The 18,444-nt window shown below is 39.2% G+C and overlaps 1 protein-coding gene across 36 annotated transcripts in view; it reads left to right on the top strand.

The window, feature by feature from the left end:
- Positions 1-18,444, top strand: part of picalma (phosphatidylinositol binding clathrin assembly protein a) — a 120,558-nt gene that overhangs the window by 45,415 nt on the left and 56,699 nt on the right. For all 36 annotated transcript variants that reach the window (XR_007957113.1, XM_052025606.1, XM_052025605.1 and 33 more), the window contains exons 5-8: positions 8,774-8,867; positions 11,099-11,210; positions 17,544-17,650; positions 17,753-17,794. Coding sequence is in view for 35 of the 36 variants with exons in the window: in XM_052025606.1 (XP_051881566.1) it covers positions 8,774-8,867; positions 11,099-11,210; positions 17,544-17,650; positions 17,753-17,794 (355 nt within the window). In the remaining variant the exon portion in view is untranslated. The remainder of the gene's footprint in view (positions 1-8,773; positions 8,868-11,098; positions 11,211-17,543; positions 17,651-17,752; positions 17,795-18,444) is intronic.

Here is an 18,444-nt window from a genome sequence, read left to right as displayed (position 1 = left end):
ATGGTATGGGAGGAATAAACAACCACTGACTGTTGCAGGGTTATTGGAGGCTGCTTTTACCAGGGAGTAGATCGCTGGAAGCATCTGTGAGCACGGTGGGAGCCCCCTAGCAACCAGTCCAGCCGAGTAGAGTAATATGCCACCGGTCTTTTTCTATCCCCATGGGTTTGAGTAAGGACGGCTGTAGCACAGTCCTCCAGGACATTCACAAAAAGCTGAAATGGGCGATCATATAGAGGGTGTCCCAGGGCCGGGGCGCTGGCAAGGGCCTGTTTGAGCTTATCAAAGGCCTCCTTTTGTTCCTCCGTAAGTTCAAAAGGTCCCACGGACTGGCTTGAAGCCAGGGGTGAGAGGTGCTTAGTTAGGAGGGCCACATTAGGTAGCCATTGTCTTCAGAAATTTACTAAACCTAAGAAGGTGCGCATACCCTTTGGGGTAGCGGGCGGTGGGGTAGCAATAATGGGTGTAGTACGTTCAGGAGTGAGCTGCAGCTCAGTTGCACTTAAAAGGGTGCCCAGAAATTTCACCTGGCGCTGGGTTCGTTTTACTTTCTGTGGAGGTATTATGTATCCCCAAGAATGGAGTGCGTTACGTAAAATCCTCTGGGTTGGTTTTACGGTTGGACGCCTGACTCATGGTTAGTCACATCTCCTGAGGCTTCCAAGGGGTGTATATTGGGATTGTAGGATTAGTGCTTGCTTGGGCTGGATCGGGATTGGGAACACTCCTTTTGGGGAACTGTCTTTCAGCCTTGGCTCCCTTTACCTCATTCAACATAAGTGATGGGTCGGGATCTTTAGGGTTGTCATTATCAGTGGTAGAATCGGAGTCATAATCAGTGTCCGACTGAAAAATGGGGATCTACTAAAGGTCTGTCCCCTACCAAAAAGTTCCGTCGCTTGACTGTGGCCTTGGAACCATTCGTATGTGGACTTCCTCTCCGTCTAAGCTGATTTCCAGTTTGGGACACAATAGGGCCATGGAATTGTCCTTGGGACGGGATTTGGCTAGCAGTCATTGGTGGTGAGAGTGGAACGGTTTGCGGACTAGTTACATTATATGGGGGCGGCAGTGAAATTGGGGGGTAGATAGGGGCTGTGGGTCAGACCATCCAATCCTCCTCATTTTCGTCCATATCATGACTTTGGAACAACAGGGGCACACCAGACGTGTCGGGAGGTATCTCCACTTTATCCTTATTTTCTCTATTTTTATTCCTATGTTTTTCCTTCTTTGCCTGGTCTCCCCCTTCCCTCTCCCTTCTACGTGCATTATGTTCCCAACTACTCTGTTTAGATCTAATTGTCAGGTCTTCGGCTGTTTTTCTCCAAGTAGACATCAACATTTTCCACTTTTCTCCTGTATTGCGTTCCCAAATCACCTTTTCTGCCTTTAAACACTTATCCACATCCCAAGTTCCCCCTAATGGCCATATTTCATTTCCCAATTTCTTATTGAAGCATGCCGATAATTTACGGAAGTTATTCCCATTTTTCGACTGTAAGGTACAAATCGCTATGATTATCTATAAGATCGGTCTCTTTCCTTCACCCACTTCAGGTTCCTGATCTTTCCGTGGGGGATTTCCCCTCTTAAGAACAGGTCTAAAGCAGGGTGGTAGTACTGGAGAACCGATCTCAAAACTTAAAACTCAAAACCTTAAAATTCGCAACCTTAAAACCCAAAACTGGGGACTCGAACCCCTTACCGTTGACCCAAAACTGGGGACTCAAACCCCTTACTGTCATTAGTCTGAGGACTCCAACCTCAGATAATATATCTGGAGGACTCTAACCTCCTCTTACCTGTGGCACTCAGGTTCACGAGGAGTCCGTCAGAGGATATTTGATAAGCGAAGGGATCGATCAGGCGTCTGACTCCCTGAGAGGGATCAAGGTGAATCTTACCTTGTGGGCCCTTCTGTCTCAGGTAGTCGTTATCCCCGTCGATCGCTCATGCTGCTTCCGAGACCTCGTCTTGGACTCCTGGCTGGCTCGCCAAATTGTTATCCCAATTTTAAGTTCCCACTCCTGCCTGCTGCAAAATCACACAGTGCCACGGATTAATTCTGTTAAAATGCATTTATTAGCAGTTTGCTGCCAGGGAGAATTCTCCTCTGACTCTGCATGAGAGTCTTTATCGGAGGTCTCCACAATACAGAGGGGCAGATATTAATTTATACAGTTCTGGTCTCACACTTAAACAATGCTACGACACCGATTTTTCAATTGGGGAGCCTGAGATTCACACATTGTTTAAGACAAACCTCACACTTATTGTTCAGGACTGACCTCACACTCGCTGTTTAGTATAATTGGCTTACAGTCAAGTTCCAGACACAGTAATCACCACCTGGTCTTGAGTCGGGCTTGCGTGTGTGGTATTTTTTCATTAGTTATATGTACGGTCACAATTTCTTAAGTCTTTACTTCCTCAACTGGTGACCATAAAACCCACTGGATTGTTTTTTTTAATCAACTGGTTCAGTAATTTTAGGAAGCAAAATCTGCCATCCTTGCTCAGCATTGTCCATATATGAATCCAGTAATTACACTTGTAACTGTTTTCTGAAATGGCCTAATTTGTCTTATTCCTGTAACTGTTGCAGATACATCTGCCTTTGATAATTTTGGTAGTGGTAGCCATCACACAGCACTTCTGAGGTTGCTGTGCAATACTACTATTTTAAATGGAATAAATTCTAATGGATCAACTGGGCATCAGTGTAGTGCTGTGAGCCAGTAGCAGAATTGTTTTCCAGCATAGGGTGCAACCTGGCACAATGAAGAGTATTTACAAAGCAGCTTGCCAGAAGCGGGACAAGACATACCTTGAATATAAGGTGCAAATCTGGTGGACTGTATACTGCTAAAGACCATAAGCATGTTGCAGACAATGGACTGTCAAAGCTTTGAATAAAGATGGACAATTAACAGAGAACAGGAGGAGGACGAAGCTTCATCAACACCCTCTCCTTTTCAATAGCAGAGCTCAGTACATGAGTGACAAAGAAAGCTAAGGCATTTTCAACCATCTTCATTTAGAAGAGCCCGGTGGATGGCTGCATTCTGAGATTCCTGCACTTACAGAAGCTAGTCCATCCATTTCAATGCTCCACTAGAAAATGGGTGTGTTAGATATCATGAAGGCTGTGGCCCTTAATAGTATTACAATATTAAGCTGAAGATTTGTTCCAAACCAAGTGAACTTCTAGTCACTGCTCTTCTAACATTACCACACTGGCATCTATCGAGCAGTTGAAAATTGTCTCTTGTTTGCAAAAAATCAGGACAAACCCACAGGAACAGGAGTAGCCCACTTAGTTACATAAACTACTTCTGTGATTCAAAGGAATTGTAGCTGATCTGAGCCAACCTTTTGTACCTACCTTTGTTTCCATGTCTTTGTATAGATTTTTGCTAGCCAAAGGAATTACTGTTTTTTAATTAATCCAGGTAACTATTACCCCCTGAACTTAATTAAATCAGTGATGCAATGGGTGATTCCCCTCAATGACACTGTCAAACAGCACTTTGCTAGTAACGTGATTGCTCGTGGAGACATGAGACAACAGATCGTGGAATCTGGAGCAACAAATAATTTGCTGGAGGAACTCAGTGGAGAGAGCAGCATCTGTGTGGGGGGGTGGGAGGGAAGAGGAATTGTTGATATGGATGTGGGAAGAACTGAAGGACCAGGAGGAAACTTGCATGATCACGGAGAATATTCAAGCTCCACATGGATAGGACCTGATAACGGAATTGATCCCAGGTCTCTGGTGCTGTGAGACAGTGGCTGTACTTGCTGTGCTGCCATAACCTAAATATTACTAATACTGTTTCTGCAAAATCCTTCCAATTCACTGGAAGGATGAGTGAATCAACATTGGTGTCCTTACCAAGGTCAGAATCCCTAGTATTAAGGCTGGATAGGACAGGCCGTATCATTCGCTTCCCTGATCATACCAAACTTCCGAGACAGACACTCTATTCCAAGCTCTGTTGTGGGAAGAGATTACCAGGCAGACAGAGGGAAAGGTTCAAGAATGTACTCAATAGTCTTGTAACACACTGACTCCTGGGAATCTGACTCATGACTGCTCAGTGGAGAATGAGCATTCATATGGTATTGAGAACCTGGAGGCTGTGCATCAGGCAAACATAAGAGGGCTCTGCATGAGCATTTTAAGGAGCCCACCAGCTCATAAACTGCCCACTCACCTACCGAGTCAGCACTTTCCTCTGTCTGTGATTTCTGTGTTGGCCTCATTTGCCACTGCAATTCGCCTATCGCTGAAACAGGTCGACAGTAGATGCCTTCTCCCTGGCCCTCCACTCAGCTCTGGAGCATCTGGACAGCCTAAAGACATGTACATTAGACTGTTGTTTATTGACTACAGCTCTGCCTTCAACACTATAATCCCAAGCAAACTCATCACCAAACTCTGAGACCTAGGACTCAACACCTCCCTCTGTAACTGGATCCTTGACTTCTTGACCAACAGACTGCAATCAGTGAGGATAGCCAGCAATACCTCCAGCACGATTATTCTCAACACTGGTGCCCCACAAGGCTGTGTCCTCAGCCCTCTGCTCTACTCCCTATATACTTATGACTTTGTGGCCAGATTCTACCCTAACTCCATCTACAAGTTTGCAGATGATACTGCCGTAGTAGGAGTACAGGAAGGAGAGAGAGAGCTTAGTGGAATGGTGTCATGACAACAACCTTTCCCTCAATGTCAACGAAACAAAAGAGCTGGTCATTGACTTCAGGAAAGGGGGCGGTGTACATGCACCTGTCTACATTAATGGTGCTGAGGTTGAGAGCTTCAAGTTCCTTGGAGTGAACATCACCAGTAGCTTGCCCTGGTCAAATCACGTAGATGTCACAGCCAAGAAAGCTCACCAGCACCTCTACTTCCTCAGGAGGCTAAAGAAATTCAGTATGTCCCTTTTGACACTCGCCAACTCTTAGGATGCTTTCTATGGTGCATCGATATCTGGATGTATCACGGCTTGGAATGGCAACTGCTCTGCCCAGGATGGCAAGAAACTGCAGAGAGTTGTGGACACAGCCCAGCGCATCGTGGAAACCAGCCTCTCCTCCTAGGACTCCTCTCTCTTTACCTCTCGCTGCCTTGGTGAAGCAGCCAGCATAATCAAAAACTCCACCCACCTGGGTCATTCTCTCTTCTCTCCTCTTCCATCAGGCAGAAGATACAGGAGCCTGAGGGCACGTACCACCAGGTTTAAGGACAGCTTCTATCCCACTGTGATAAGACTATTGAACGGTTCCCTTATACAATGAGATGGACTATGACCTCACGATCTACCTTGTTGTGACCTTGCACCTTATTGCACTGTACTTTCTCTGTAGCTGTGACACTTTACTGTTACTGTTTTCACCTGTACTACCTCAATGCACTCTGTACTAACTCAATGTAACTGCACTGTGTAATGAATTGACCTGTACGATCGGTTTGTAAGACTTTTTTACGGTACCTCGGTACTAGTGACAATAATAAACCAATACCAATTAAACAGGGGTGGAAGCAAGTCATCCCCGATACTGAGGGACAGCCGAAGAAGAAGAAAAAGTTGTTTAATAGTTTTGTGCAACCTGAGAGCAGAAGTTCAATAAATCGGGCACAAAAGCTGAACAATGGATTATTGTGAATTTGCAAACCACTTCCAGGAAAAGGCAACCACCAAATACTTCGTATTTCATTTACTGGAACTAGAGAGAATAGAACATTTTGAATATAGTCAGTTTCTTCTATAACTGCACTTGATGCTGCAAAAAGTGAAATAGACGTTGTTTAATGAACATTAACTGGAATTTTTGTTTCTTTATTATATTTGACCTATTTTTGCCTTGGGCAGCACTGCTTGTCCATCTTGCATTGCAGAAAGAGCTCTTTTTTGGCAAAAAAAAGCATCCTGGGGCTTTGTAGCAGCCTGTTAGAAAATTGCCCTTGGCTGTTATTTCTTAAAGAATAGGTTGGCTTAACCAACAGCATTCACATAGAAACTTTGGCTATATTTCTTCGCGTGGTTCCAGCTTGCATTGATTTTCATTGCATTTTTAGTGTGCTACTTTTATTTCTTTTGATATTTACTACTTTCTAAGGACAATTTGAGATGGGTATTACATGCTGACCTGGAAGCAACATCCACATGCCACAAATGAATAAAAAGAAAGTCGAAGTAAATGAATACCAAAGAATGACCATGTGCAGCTCCTTTTGCTATCAGCTACATGTGTTTTCTCATTAAGCTGGTAGGAGAATCTGTTCCTTTGGTGGTGGTGCGGGGGGAGGTGGGAGTATAAATCAGACTTGGTCAATAACTGAGAAAATGATTTATCTTGATTTATAAATATTGGCTTCTGTTAAAACAAAAAGCTGTTGATTTGGAAATGAGGAAAGCAGAGATCACCACTGTAGAAATGCATTCTTTTTGTTTTTAGAAGTGATATCTTCAATAATTGCATCAGTGATTCAGCTTTCCCTGGTACAGAGAAAGCCAATGACCTTGCATTTCTGTCTTTACTGTAGCAGATGAATTTAAAAGCATTTTGTGGCATGTGGAACAGAATGGAATATTTTCAATTGTATAATGAGATACTAATATTGGTTTGAAGAACGTTTTCATGTAAATGGTTATTTAGAAAATGGAAAGCACTATTACAAAGTGTTATTGAGGCTACCAAAGTCAAACCATGCCTGAATGCAAGCAAGTAAAATACGTATGGAATAAGTGGGAATTTAATGCATTGGTATGTTGAGCTGACTGGCCTCTTACAATTAGAATTTGATAATTTGTAAATCTTAGCTAGAAAGTGACTTGTGTAACCTTGCATGTATCCAAGAGTGGTATTTTTGAAGATGTAGGACAATTATCAATGCTTCCTTGTAATGCATTGCTGACCTCTGCATTTGTAATCCTTTTATAATCTCTCATAATTGCTTCCATGTACTTAAAATTAATTGCTTTAAATGCATCTGTTATTAAGTTTAATGTATGTATCCTATTACTGATGCTGAAGATTCACCAATCTCTGCAAATAGTATTCCAGCATCAAACAGCAGCTACACTTGCCATTGTTTTGCAGCCTTTAAATGGCAAGTTCCTCAAGGAGCTTAACCAGCCTGCTTTTAAAGTAGATATGGAGCATTAGATGATGATGTTAGGACAAAGGACACAAATTGCGCGAGGAAAGAGATGCAGAGAGGTTTAGTGGAGGAATGCTGTAGCTTAAGGGGTTGGCAAGTGAAAGCCTGGTTACCCTTGTTGGAGTGACTATTTTAAATTAGAGTATGAGTAAGAGGGTAGAATTGATGGAGCTTGTATTAGAGAAGATGACAGGGTTGAAATCATGGAAGGATGTGAAAACAAGGGCGCAAGTTTTAAAACTGGATTGTGGGTTGACCTGAGAATAGCAAGCAAAAGTGTGACACATATTTGATGTACAGAAGGTCATCTGCAACAGAGTTTAGGGTGACCACAAGGGAGGCTTGCCAGAAATGGTCAAGTTCAGAGGCAAAGAAGGCATGGGTTAAAGATTTGGTATTCAGTGAGCTGAGGTAAGGATGGAATTTAATGTTGTCGAGATGGAAATAGGCTATCTTAGTTACGGCACACAGAAATGATATAAAATGACACCCAGGATTATAAATGGTTTTAAGCAATTGAGGTAGGAATGGAGTTCTCAGTTAGGGAGAGGATGTGATTGTGATTGGGTCCAAAGACTATGGCTTCAGTGTTCTTAGTATTCACTTAGAAGTTTCTACTTATCCAGTTTGGAAGTCAGACTGGCAGTCTAATAGTATAAAAATGGAATTGTCAAGAGGTTCAAACCTTTTTCAACAGTTCTTGAACAGTCAAGTTACATTCCCTTAATTCACTTTTATATTGTGCTAAGAATACTAAGTTTTAAGTATTTTGCAGTGTTATTATTCCTGTTCTAGCAATAATGTTCACTTTTTCCATGAATTCAACACTTTCCAATGATGGGCTGTCCAGAATTATACACAATTAATGCCACTATTGGTCAGATGATATCACATATAGATTCATTAATCACTTTTTTCTTTGAATAATATGCATATAAGCCTATATTTGCATTGAGTTTGTCCTACATGGGTTCTTAATTGACCTAGGCCTAAGATACTAAACTCCCCAAATGTTCCTAATTGTATCCAAGAGAGAGCAAAGGCATCACACTGATTAAACTTTAACATTTTCCTGCTAGATTGAGGACACCATTGCATTCATCTCGAAATATTTCACTGTACACCTTTGCCATACAAATGCACAAATAAGTGTTGAAGACCAGTTTCCCCTCAAGCCTGCTCTGCCATTCAATATGATAAATGGGTGATTTGATTTTAACCTCCTCTCTGCCTTCTTGCATATCCCTAATTACCATTTGCATCTTTTGCTTAACAAAAATCCATCCACTTTGGCCTTAAAAAGTAGTTGAAGACTCTTCTACCTCAAAGGGCAACGGAAGCAAATTCCAAAGATTCTTGACCCCCTGAGAGAAATTTTGCCGCTGCCTTTGGTATGTAGAGGTGCTCTCTAGGTTGTTTTGGCAACAAATTTCCAATCTGCAGTTAATATAAACATTTTTTTTTACTGTTATGTTAGTAGTTTTGCTAAAACTATAGAGTCATGTGTTTAGTTGTATATCAACCTTCCTGTCCATAAGTTACTTCAAATTTGTTTACCATAAACATTGTACATTTAATACAGTTTATTTTTATCAGGGCTGATGGTGTGATGAGAACAATGAGCACAGAGAAATTGCTGAAGACTATGCCCCTTATACAGAATCAGATGGATGCACTACTGGACTTCAATGTGAGTTGTGTCTTTTTATTAATGTGCATTTGGATGCAGTATTTCTGGCCTTCAGAGTTAACTTGAATGCATGTGAATTTTATACTTAAAACCATTTGTAAATAACACCCATGTACAATGAATGAGTCCACTGCTGGCAAGCACACAGAGATATTGAAAATGTCTTTCAAAGAGTGTGGAAGAGTCAGCATTGGGGTGAACTTTTCTGGCTGGATGGGTCAGAAGATTTTTTACTGGGCCATGACCTTGACAAAATGTTTAAGTTTGCAACTGTTATCGACCTTGAGCCCCATCAGCTTTAGTTCCTGTTTCTATCTTTCTCTCATTTAACTTTTCAGGACATTGCTATTTCCCAGACATCTGGTAAATTTCCTATTACACCAGTATACGTCTCCTGAGAGAAAATGGTACCATGAATTCATATCTTGTGGGCTATCCTGCTTTATAAAGTTGGGTGCTGCTTAAATGACTTATTATGTTTGTAACCTGCTGTGCTTTGCTACTATGCAGTGTAAGCAGATGTAGACTGGAAGGCAGGGCCTACAACATTGTAGATTGTGCTAAAACTGAAAAAACATGGTAAGTAATTCTATGGACTGAAAGTAGGTACAAAATGAAACAGTAATTTGGGTAGTGAAATGGCACAATTCTGTGTTAATGTAAGTTGGTACACTTAAGAAAAGAAATGTTTAGTAGTTGTTTTGCGAAGGCTGGGTTCTGTGGAAGAGCAGAGGGAAAATGTGTATTCAAGCTCAGCAGAGTAGCAGTTGAAATGAATATAGCTACTGGAGGGAAAAAGAAACTGTTATTGATTGTGCTCATGAATAAATGCAAATTTTCAGGTGTAATGGAAGATTTGAATTGAACCTTAATAGGGAGTACAGTTTTGCATGACTCTAGGAAATATATTGAAGTAATAAAGAAGGGGTAGCACTCGTACACTAGGATAATGCCTGGTATGAGGCAATTTGAAGAAAAATCTGAAAAATTTGGGCTGTTGTCATAGAGGTTTAGATTTATGATAGGATTTAATCTGTAGGTTCTTGTAGTGGTTAAACAATGTGGAAGCAAGATTGTTTTAAGAGACTTAGGACATTTAACAGGAGAAACTTTATTGCAATGGGATGCAAGACTATGGATGTTGGCAATATAACACCGTGTGTTCCAATATAGATTGTATCAACACTTAATTGTTCAGATGGTCGGCTACAAGAAATATCAACTCCATTGAGCCATATATCGTGTAAGAACATAAAATCGGTTTCAGAATGTTTGCTTCAATTTTAGAAAACACAAAAGAATTTTTTTTTAGTTATTTGTCAATATAGCTTATTTGTGATTTTTTTGTTTAATTTAAGCAGCTGATTGAAAATTGCATTTTAAAACATCAATGTGCCTCTTCCTTTTTTTGTTCTATATTTCTGTCTTTCACTCAAGACCTTTCACAATAAAATATGTTGATGGCAACTGACCTGCTTGTTCCCCATAGTTTATCACCCAATGATGCACTCTTTTGCTTTTACTTTTGCATTGTCCTTGATGTCTCAGTCTTTGGTGTTCCTCTTTCTTTCCCCTCTATCTTTATGTGCATATATGGTCTGGTAAAGTAATACTTTCATTGAGACCAATTAATGATGAGATTGGATTATAAGGTACATGGAACATAAAACCCTTGGCTTTTAATGTTAAGTTTAGTGAGGATAAAAGAAGATACAAATATTTTTCAGGAAGCATTTTGAGGAATTTGTGGGAGCTCAGTGTATGGATCACACTTGTTATACACATCAGGAACAGTTTTCAATGAAACATCAGTTTATACCTGCTGAAAATGATAGTTTTGAACTGATCAGTTGACTTGTTGCGAATATAAGAATAGCTTTGAGAATAAAATGGGGAAGATTTGTGATTGCAGTTTTGAAGTCATACACGATAACTTTTGCGTTACTGAGAGAATTCATAATTTTCATGTGCAAACTATTCTTCATGATGCATGTGTGATTTGGATAAATTATTTTTGTAAGTTTTTGTGTTGTTCTCCACTTGCCAAAGCTTAAAGAGGATTATTTATTAGCCTCATTCCACTGCCGTCATCTAAAATGCATTGTTACCAAAAAAAAACTTTCTCATGAGTCATATCCACATTCACTTCAGAATTGGAGTAACAGCCAGATGAATATCTTAAGTCTGAAAGGGTTACAGTTTAACCTTTTTTTTGGTTTTCTTTGTCACAGGTCAGTGCCAATGAGCTCACAAATGGTGTAATCAATGCAGCTTTCATGCTACTCTTCAAAGATGCCATTAGACTTTTTGCAGCATACAACGAAGGGATCATTAACCTCTTGGGTAGGTTATTTTTGTTTCAGAGGTGCAAATGCATCTTGTTTAATGATGTCAGCTATGTTGTTGTGTATGAATCCTGGAACTCCCTACGCTAGAATTGTGGGAATACATTCAGAAGATCTTGCCGTCACCTTCTCGAGGGCAGTGAGGGATGGGCAATAAGTGGTGGCCTTTCCACCATTGCCGATTGTTCCAAGAATTAATATAGTAAAACTGTGGTGAACATTAGAACACTACAGCACAGTACAGGCCTTTCGGCCCACAATGTTGTGCCGACATTTTATCCTGCTCTAAGATCTATCTAACCCTTCCCTCCCACATAGCCCCCTATTTTTCTATCATTCACCATTGTCCGATTATTCAGAAATCCTGATGGTTCATAGTCATCGTCTGGCTCACCAGAAAATATTCCCTGTGCTCCCTTCCCACTTGCCAGGGCCCCAGTTCCCATGTCTTGTTTCAACTCTCCTGGTTCACTGGAAAATTTATTATTCTACAGTGTATGCTAGATGTTCTAGAAATATACAGTTTCTAATTTCTAACCCATTATTTTAAGATTTGTGTACTTTCTTTTCACAAGAATGCCATTTGGTTATTAAATGCATTTTTAATGAAATTTATTGAGAATTTCAGTAAAGGCAAAATCATAATAGGTTTGAGGGGAATAGCCAAAGACCTGCCTTGTGATGGTACTTTATTCATAAATGCACTTTATAGAAATGACTTTTAACAAATAGAATATGATTTTTTAAATTACTATCCATTAGTCTGCTGGATGTACTGTACCAATGTGAAATTATTTTTCCCCCTTCACAGCCTGAGACTTTGTCTTGAAATAAAGTTAATTAGTGTTGTGATCATTTGAGATCCAGGGTTACTGGCACACTTGCATCTTGGCTCAATTATGTGCTCAAATCGCAGACAATGGTGCTAATAAAATGTACAATGCAACATCACTATTATAAAAGATGGTATCTACAGATTTGGTGATCATTGCTTAAAAGGATGAATTCAGTAAAGATTTGACAGTGTAATCAGAAGAAGCTGAATCTAACAAGTGATGAGCTAAATTTCCAAGAAAAGTAATTAGCTCTCTTTTGCTTCTCATTGTGTGAAGCATCATGTGCCTATCTGGTGTATTTTGCCATGCATGTGTCATGTATCACTTGAAATAGATAAAAATATAATGATTTGAGTACATAGTTAAAGGAGCATGCAATATGTATAGCAGCTGAGCTGACAAGACAAATCAGGGAATTGCAGGAAAGGTAAAAATGCTAGAACACCTTAATTTGACAATGGTGCTAGTAAAATGCAACAACAGCACTATTTATAAAAGATGGTATCTACAGATTTGGTAATCTTTGCTTAAAAGGATGGATTCAGTAAAGATTTGACAGTGTAATCTATTAACCATCATTTGAATACGTAAAGGAATGTGGTAATATTTTTGTTCCCAATGGAATTTTCACATAATGGTATTAAGTGCTTTTTTTAAGTTTTAAAAAATTCTACAAACAGATTTGATGTCTCAGTACCATACTGTTTTCCTTTTTTCTCTCATTTTTTTTCTCTCCATTTCTAGATACCATGGTAACTTTTGGTAGATCAGCCTTGTGGTTATTAATGTGAGCATTGACATTGAGTCTAGTGATATTGAGTGTTGTTTAAGAAAAACATGGACAAATAACTAAAAGTGTGCTTGTTTGAAAAGGATGACTAATGTTGGGGGCTAGGATCTGCTGTGATACTAACAAATGAAATTTTATTTTTGAGGATGAGAAATTTTAAATGCAATGAGGAAGGAGGTCTGGTTCTTTTGAGAGCAGGTATTTGGGATGGGTGCAGTGGCTACTTGCTATGTTACAAAGTTATGCAGGATTATTTGTCACAGCTGAAACTGATTCTTTGCTCATTTGTTACTCAGGCATTTACAGTAGAAGGTACTTAACGTTTAGGACCAGAAAGCTTGCATGATTTGTTCCTTAAATCAGAAGCACCAACTATAGTACCTGTGGCACTCCCTAGAAGAGGTTGGCTAACTTGACAGGATAAGGCAGACATGGTGAATGAAACTTGAACTTTGCTGAAAAGCATTAAATGTATTTGAGTTGTTGATTAGTGAGCCACTAGATGACTGGCATCAGATCACCAGATAGGTATGTATTGCTATAGTTTGAAATTTGTATCAAGGGAAAATACTGTAATGTAACTATTTCTTGGTTGCTGCACATTTTAATCTACTATCAATTTGGATGGAAACTGATGGATTATGAAATGACTAAAATTTAGGATAATGGGTTTATCCAACCAGATTATTGTTTTCTCTCCACTGAACTTCTGAATTTAAAAACATTTTCCCCCCCCCACAGGAATATCTATTACCCTATGGAAAAATAGTCAGTTCTGTGCATGTGAAACTATTGTTCTAATTTATTTTTGTAAACCTTAATGTAAATTCTTTGCGTAATTAACAACAACCAGAAATGAATGGTATTATTATGGAAGAGCATATGATTCCCGCTGGAGATGGGGCTGTAAGACAATTTTTTTTTAAAGTTGATCTGTTCATATGTAAATTGCATTACATTATATAATTTTAATTCATTCTGTTTTGGCTATTGTAATGTAAAAATTAGTGAGTAGCTGCCCAATGTTGTCATGATCAGATTAGTTAGCATTATTGGATTTTAAACCATGCTAACTACTGTTCAGCGTTGCCACAGCTTCATTAAAATGTTGTGTCAACTTGGTTTAAAAAAAAAACTTTTTGGTCTTTAATTATAAATGAGGAATACTATAAGATTTGATTTACTTAGTCCAAGCACTGCACAGTAGAAACAATGAGTTTGTAGACTGACAGAAAAAAAACTTGCACAATAACTGAGTTATTACAGAGATTTTCTGCATCCTCAAACTTGTATTAGATCTTGAACCTTGTAGTTGTTTTTCTGCTGATATTACTTAACCTACTTGGGGTGTAAGTTTACAATCATTCATCTAATACTTCAATGGAATTTTAATGATACACCTGTCCCACAATACTGCTTCCATCATTCTTTGCTAGGAACTGGCCCACTCTTGTACAAATCAGCATTGGCATCCCTTTATTTCTGATGACTATTTCAGGGGTGAAGTGTGCTTATCAGGCAAGGAAAAGGTTTGACACCTGAGATGCTGGAGGAACTCAATGGGTTAGGCAGCATTTATGGAGGGAAATGAACAGTTGATGCTACTTGACTTGGTTTGGATTGGTCAATGATTCCATCAGTAGTCTCTGAGATTAAATCGCCTTTGTGACAATTGCTGTGCAGGCTTTCGGGGAAAGCCATTTGGGGGTCATCATGCTGGAAAAGAAGTTAGATAGCAAAACACAATATTGTCAGGAGAGGAATGGGGTGGGGGGAACGAATTGGCCAGAAAAAGAAAGCTGGCAATTCTGTTATTTTTTTAATGTTTGCAGCAATTGTTTGTTTTTGGGAAAAGCTTTGTTTCAGCTATGCATTTCTGTGATTCAGCACATTCTTTTCTCAAAAAGACCTCATCAGCATTGAATTTCAGATGTGAATTTCCAATCATTTGCTTGTCTAGTACAAACTGAGTATTTGTGTACTGAATTATTTCCAATATTTGAAATTCATACCAGTTTATTTTTAAAACTGCTTTTAAAGTTAAGATAAGAGACAAAGATAAAATTAGAATTTTGTTTCCATAATGATGAGTCTTAACCAACACATTACAGAAATATCACAGGCTGTTCCATTTGCAAGAAAATTCTACAAGAGACAAACAAAAGTTTGCTTCAAGCTTTGATTCGTGCTCTTTTGTCCCTAAGTGTAGAGTTCCCTGGTCAGTGTACATGATATGCAGGCATGTTTAATTTGTAGATGGCCACACAGCTCATAGAGTGAAAATTCAAATTGTGATTGTATTGTTCTTTTTGCAGATATTGAATAAAGATCAATGTGTTTGTAAAATGTAGTAAATCACATTTTAACCACACAATTACAGCTTATTTGCCAAAATCTATATAAGAGGTATTGAATTTTTCTTGGGTGGAGTTTTTGGGAGAGTCTGTAGGTTCTGTTCAATGACTATATAAATTCAGAAGCACAAAGTTGCTGATAAATTACCTTGTGATGGTGCTTGGCAATTTTTTAAAAAAATCTGTTAGATTTTCATGGATATTGATATAAAGATATCCATAACATTTAGTTTTATTGCTAGCTCCCAAAGCAAAATACTGCAAATGCTGGAAATCTGAAATAAAAACATAAAATGGTAGAAATACTCAGCAGGTTGGGCAGAATCTGTTGAAACAGAAACAGTAGTAATGGTCCAGATCAATGACTTTTTGTCATTACACTAAGCTACTTCCAACTCCATTTCCTCCAGATCAAGCTGTGGTCTCAAGCTGTATCTGCCTCTGTAGAAAATATGTGGGAAAATTCCTTGCTTTAGTATCACTCAGGCCCTCTCGCTCATCATTTTTGTGGTTTATCAATGACTTGATTTTGATCCAACAGGAAGCAACATCAAGTTTCCATGCTTTCGTTACCCATTTCTACATTGACCTCATTTTTCACATGCTCCATTTCTATGTTTGCTTTCTTGATGTTTCCATCTCCAATTAAGGTTTATAGGTGAGGGACCTGCATCCAGCACAAGTTCATGGATTCCCATACTACTTTGATTACTCTTGCTCCCCCACTTCCCCTTCCCAGTAAGGACTCCATTCTTCCAGTTTCTGTGCTTGTGTCACATTTTGTTCTGATTAGTTCCACCTTCCAAACCAGTGCTTCTGATGTTTGTCTTTTTTTTTGTTAACCATTGTTCTCCTTTCACTACAGTTGCCAAAGCAATCAATTAGCATCTGTTCCATTTTCTGCACCTCTGCTATCTCTCATTCCAGCAAGAACAAAAACAGGGTTTCTCTTGATTCGCCTTTCACTCCACCAGCCTTTGCATTCAATCGATCGTCCTCTTTAAATTCCAATATCACCAATGCAACACTGTTCCCCTCCCTTGGATTTCTAAGGGGGATATTTTCCTCTGTGAAACTGGTCTGTTTGTCATTCCCCTCCAATACCAACTGTCCTTGCTGCACTTTTGCATGAAACCACAGGATAGCACAGTGGTGCAGCAATTGGAGCCACTGCCTTGCAGTGTCAGACACCCAGGTTCCATTGAGTTTGTCCATTCTCCCTTGACCACTTGGGTTTTCTCCCACATCCCAATTTGTCATCAATGCTTTTCCTCAGACTTTGCCAAATCTAGAAGGCCAGTTTTGTTTGACCAATCTCATGGTGGAATTGTTTCATTTTATTGTCATATGTATCAAGATACAGTGTAACAACTTAGTATTGCATGCCATCCATATGGATCATTTGAAAACACAAGTACATTTTCGTAGCACAAGGGAAAAGCAATAACAATACAGAATGTGGTGTAACAGTTAGAGTAAGTGCAGTGGCCAGCTCATGACTGGGCCTCAGACAACATATTGACATGGGTGAGCGAGAATAAAGCCTTCTCATGAAACTCAGGAAGTCTTTGACAGCTAGCAAAGTGCTGCCCTCAACCTTGCAGAATTTTCAGCATCATTCTGCTCGGTCATTGGACTCCAGTGGTGGCATGTTGGTGAGAAATGAGTGGTGGAGCTTTGCCTGTAAGCTTGGGATTTCTGCTTTTGCATAAGAGTCCTGAAACTTGCCAGCATTTGGAGGTGAAGAATGCTAGCAGTTCAATGTGGAACTGCCAGAAATATCTGGTAGGATCTAGGCCTTAGTTTCAATTTGGGAATAAATCATAATAGTGGGAAATCTTGCCTTTGAATTTAGATGACGAATTCATTCGAGGTTTGGTCTTGTGATTACAATTTTCTTGTATTAATGCCAAGTAATAACAGTTGCAGTTTGGGAAAAAAAATTGTTCTATTGCTTGCTTTGGGACAATATAACTTGTTTATAAGTGCCACTTTACAATTATTTTGGCCCTACCTTTTCTCTAATTCGTGGTGCAGTCCTTATGGTTATAAAATGAAGAAATTTGTAATATGGTTAAAGATGAGTGAGAATCTGCAGTGCTTGGGTTGCAGCTGATAGGATGTAGGATTGTGTTGTCCAAAAAAAAATTGGTTGTTCCCTTTTTATTTGTGATTAAAGATTTCTCAGTGGAAGGTCTGTCTATCTAATAACTTAGTAGGTTAAACAGCAATACCTAGCATGTGTACTTGTCAGGCCTGTGATCAGAGTCTGGAATGATGGGATGGCAGGGAGTTACAAAAGCCAACTGTTGAACATGCATTTAATTGTCAAAATGTTTAATATTTGCTAGAGAAATACTTCGATATGAAGAAAAACCAGTGCAAGGAGGCTCTTGATATATACAAGAAGTTCCTTACTAGAATGACAAGGATCTCAGAATTCCTTAAAGTTGCTGAAGTAAGGTTTTCTACGTGGTAAATTATATCCTAAGATATTAAGAGATTTTTTAAATATGCAAATTATTTGTTGTTAACTATGTGTATTCTTTGTTAAACACAGCAAGTTGGAATTGACAGGGGTGACATACCAGATCTTTCTCAGGTAGGCATCTTTCAATGAATTGGATGCACTTGCTAACGTCTGAAGTGTTCTAATGACCCTCATGTTTTGGGGGGGAGGGGGCTGTTTGCGTTCATAGAAAATGGTCTGTATCACGACTCTCTGTAATGTGAAGATGCACCATCTACACAAGAATCACAAGTTGATTTTAAAAAAAACTTGTTGTTTTTCCACACAAATTCCGTGAGAGCAAATTTTATTCCATATCTCAAAATTTTTTGGTTAGTGATATGAGATTTCTGTAAGAGCATACTCGAATTACCATAATGTGGGGGTTGCCTATATTTAGCCATTGAACTCATGGTGATGTTTCACGTTTAATTGATGAGAAGTGCAGTAAGTGCAGTTTATCCTTGGCCTTGGGGAAATTCCTGTGACATTCCACAAAAGAGTAAAGAATTTAAGCGGAGAATTTGTATTCAACACAGTTTGGGTTTTTGACAAGTTGTATTCTAGTTTAAAAAGCAACCTGCTATGAGCAGGTCCTGCCTACAAAAGATACCGTATCCTTGGATGAATTGACAACCATTGAGAGTTTCTGCTAATTGCACTGTTTTGCTGGGCTTCAAGGTAGCTTCAAAACTTTATACTGGGTCTTTTGTATGCAAGGACCTAATAGGTATGCAATTGAT

Source organism: Pristis pectinata, chromosome 11, assembly GCF_009764475.1.
Source record: "Pristis pectinata isolate sPriPec2 chromosome 11, sPriPec2.1.pri, whole genome shotgun sequence".
In the NCBI taxonomy this organism is placed as follows: domain Eukaryota; kingdom Metazoa; phylum Chordata; class Chondrichthyes; order Rhinopristiformes; family Pristidae; genus Pristis; species Pristis pectinata.
Note: the sequence above shows the minus strand (reverse complement) of the source record. Positions and strands in the feature narration are given on the sequence as shown.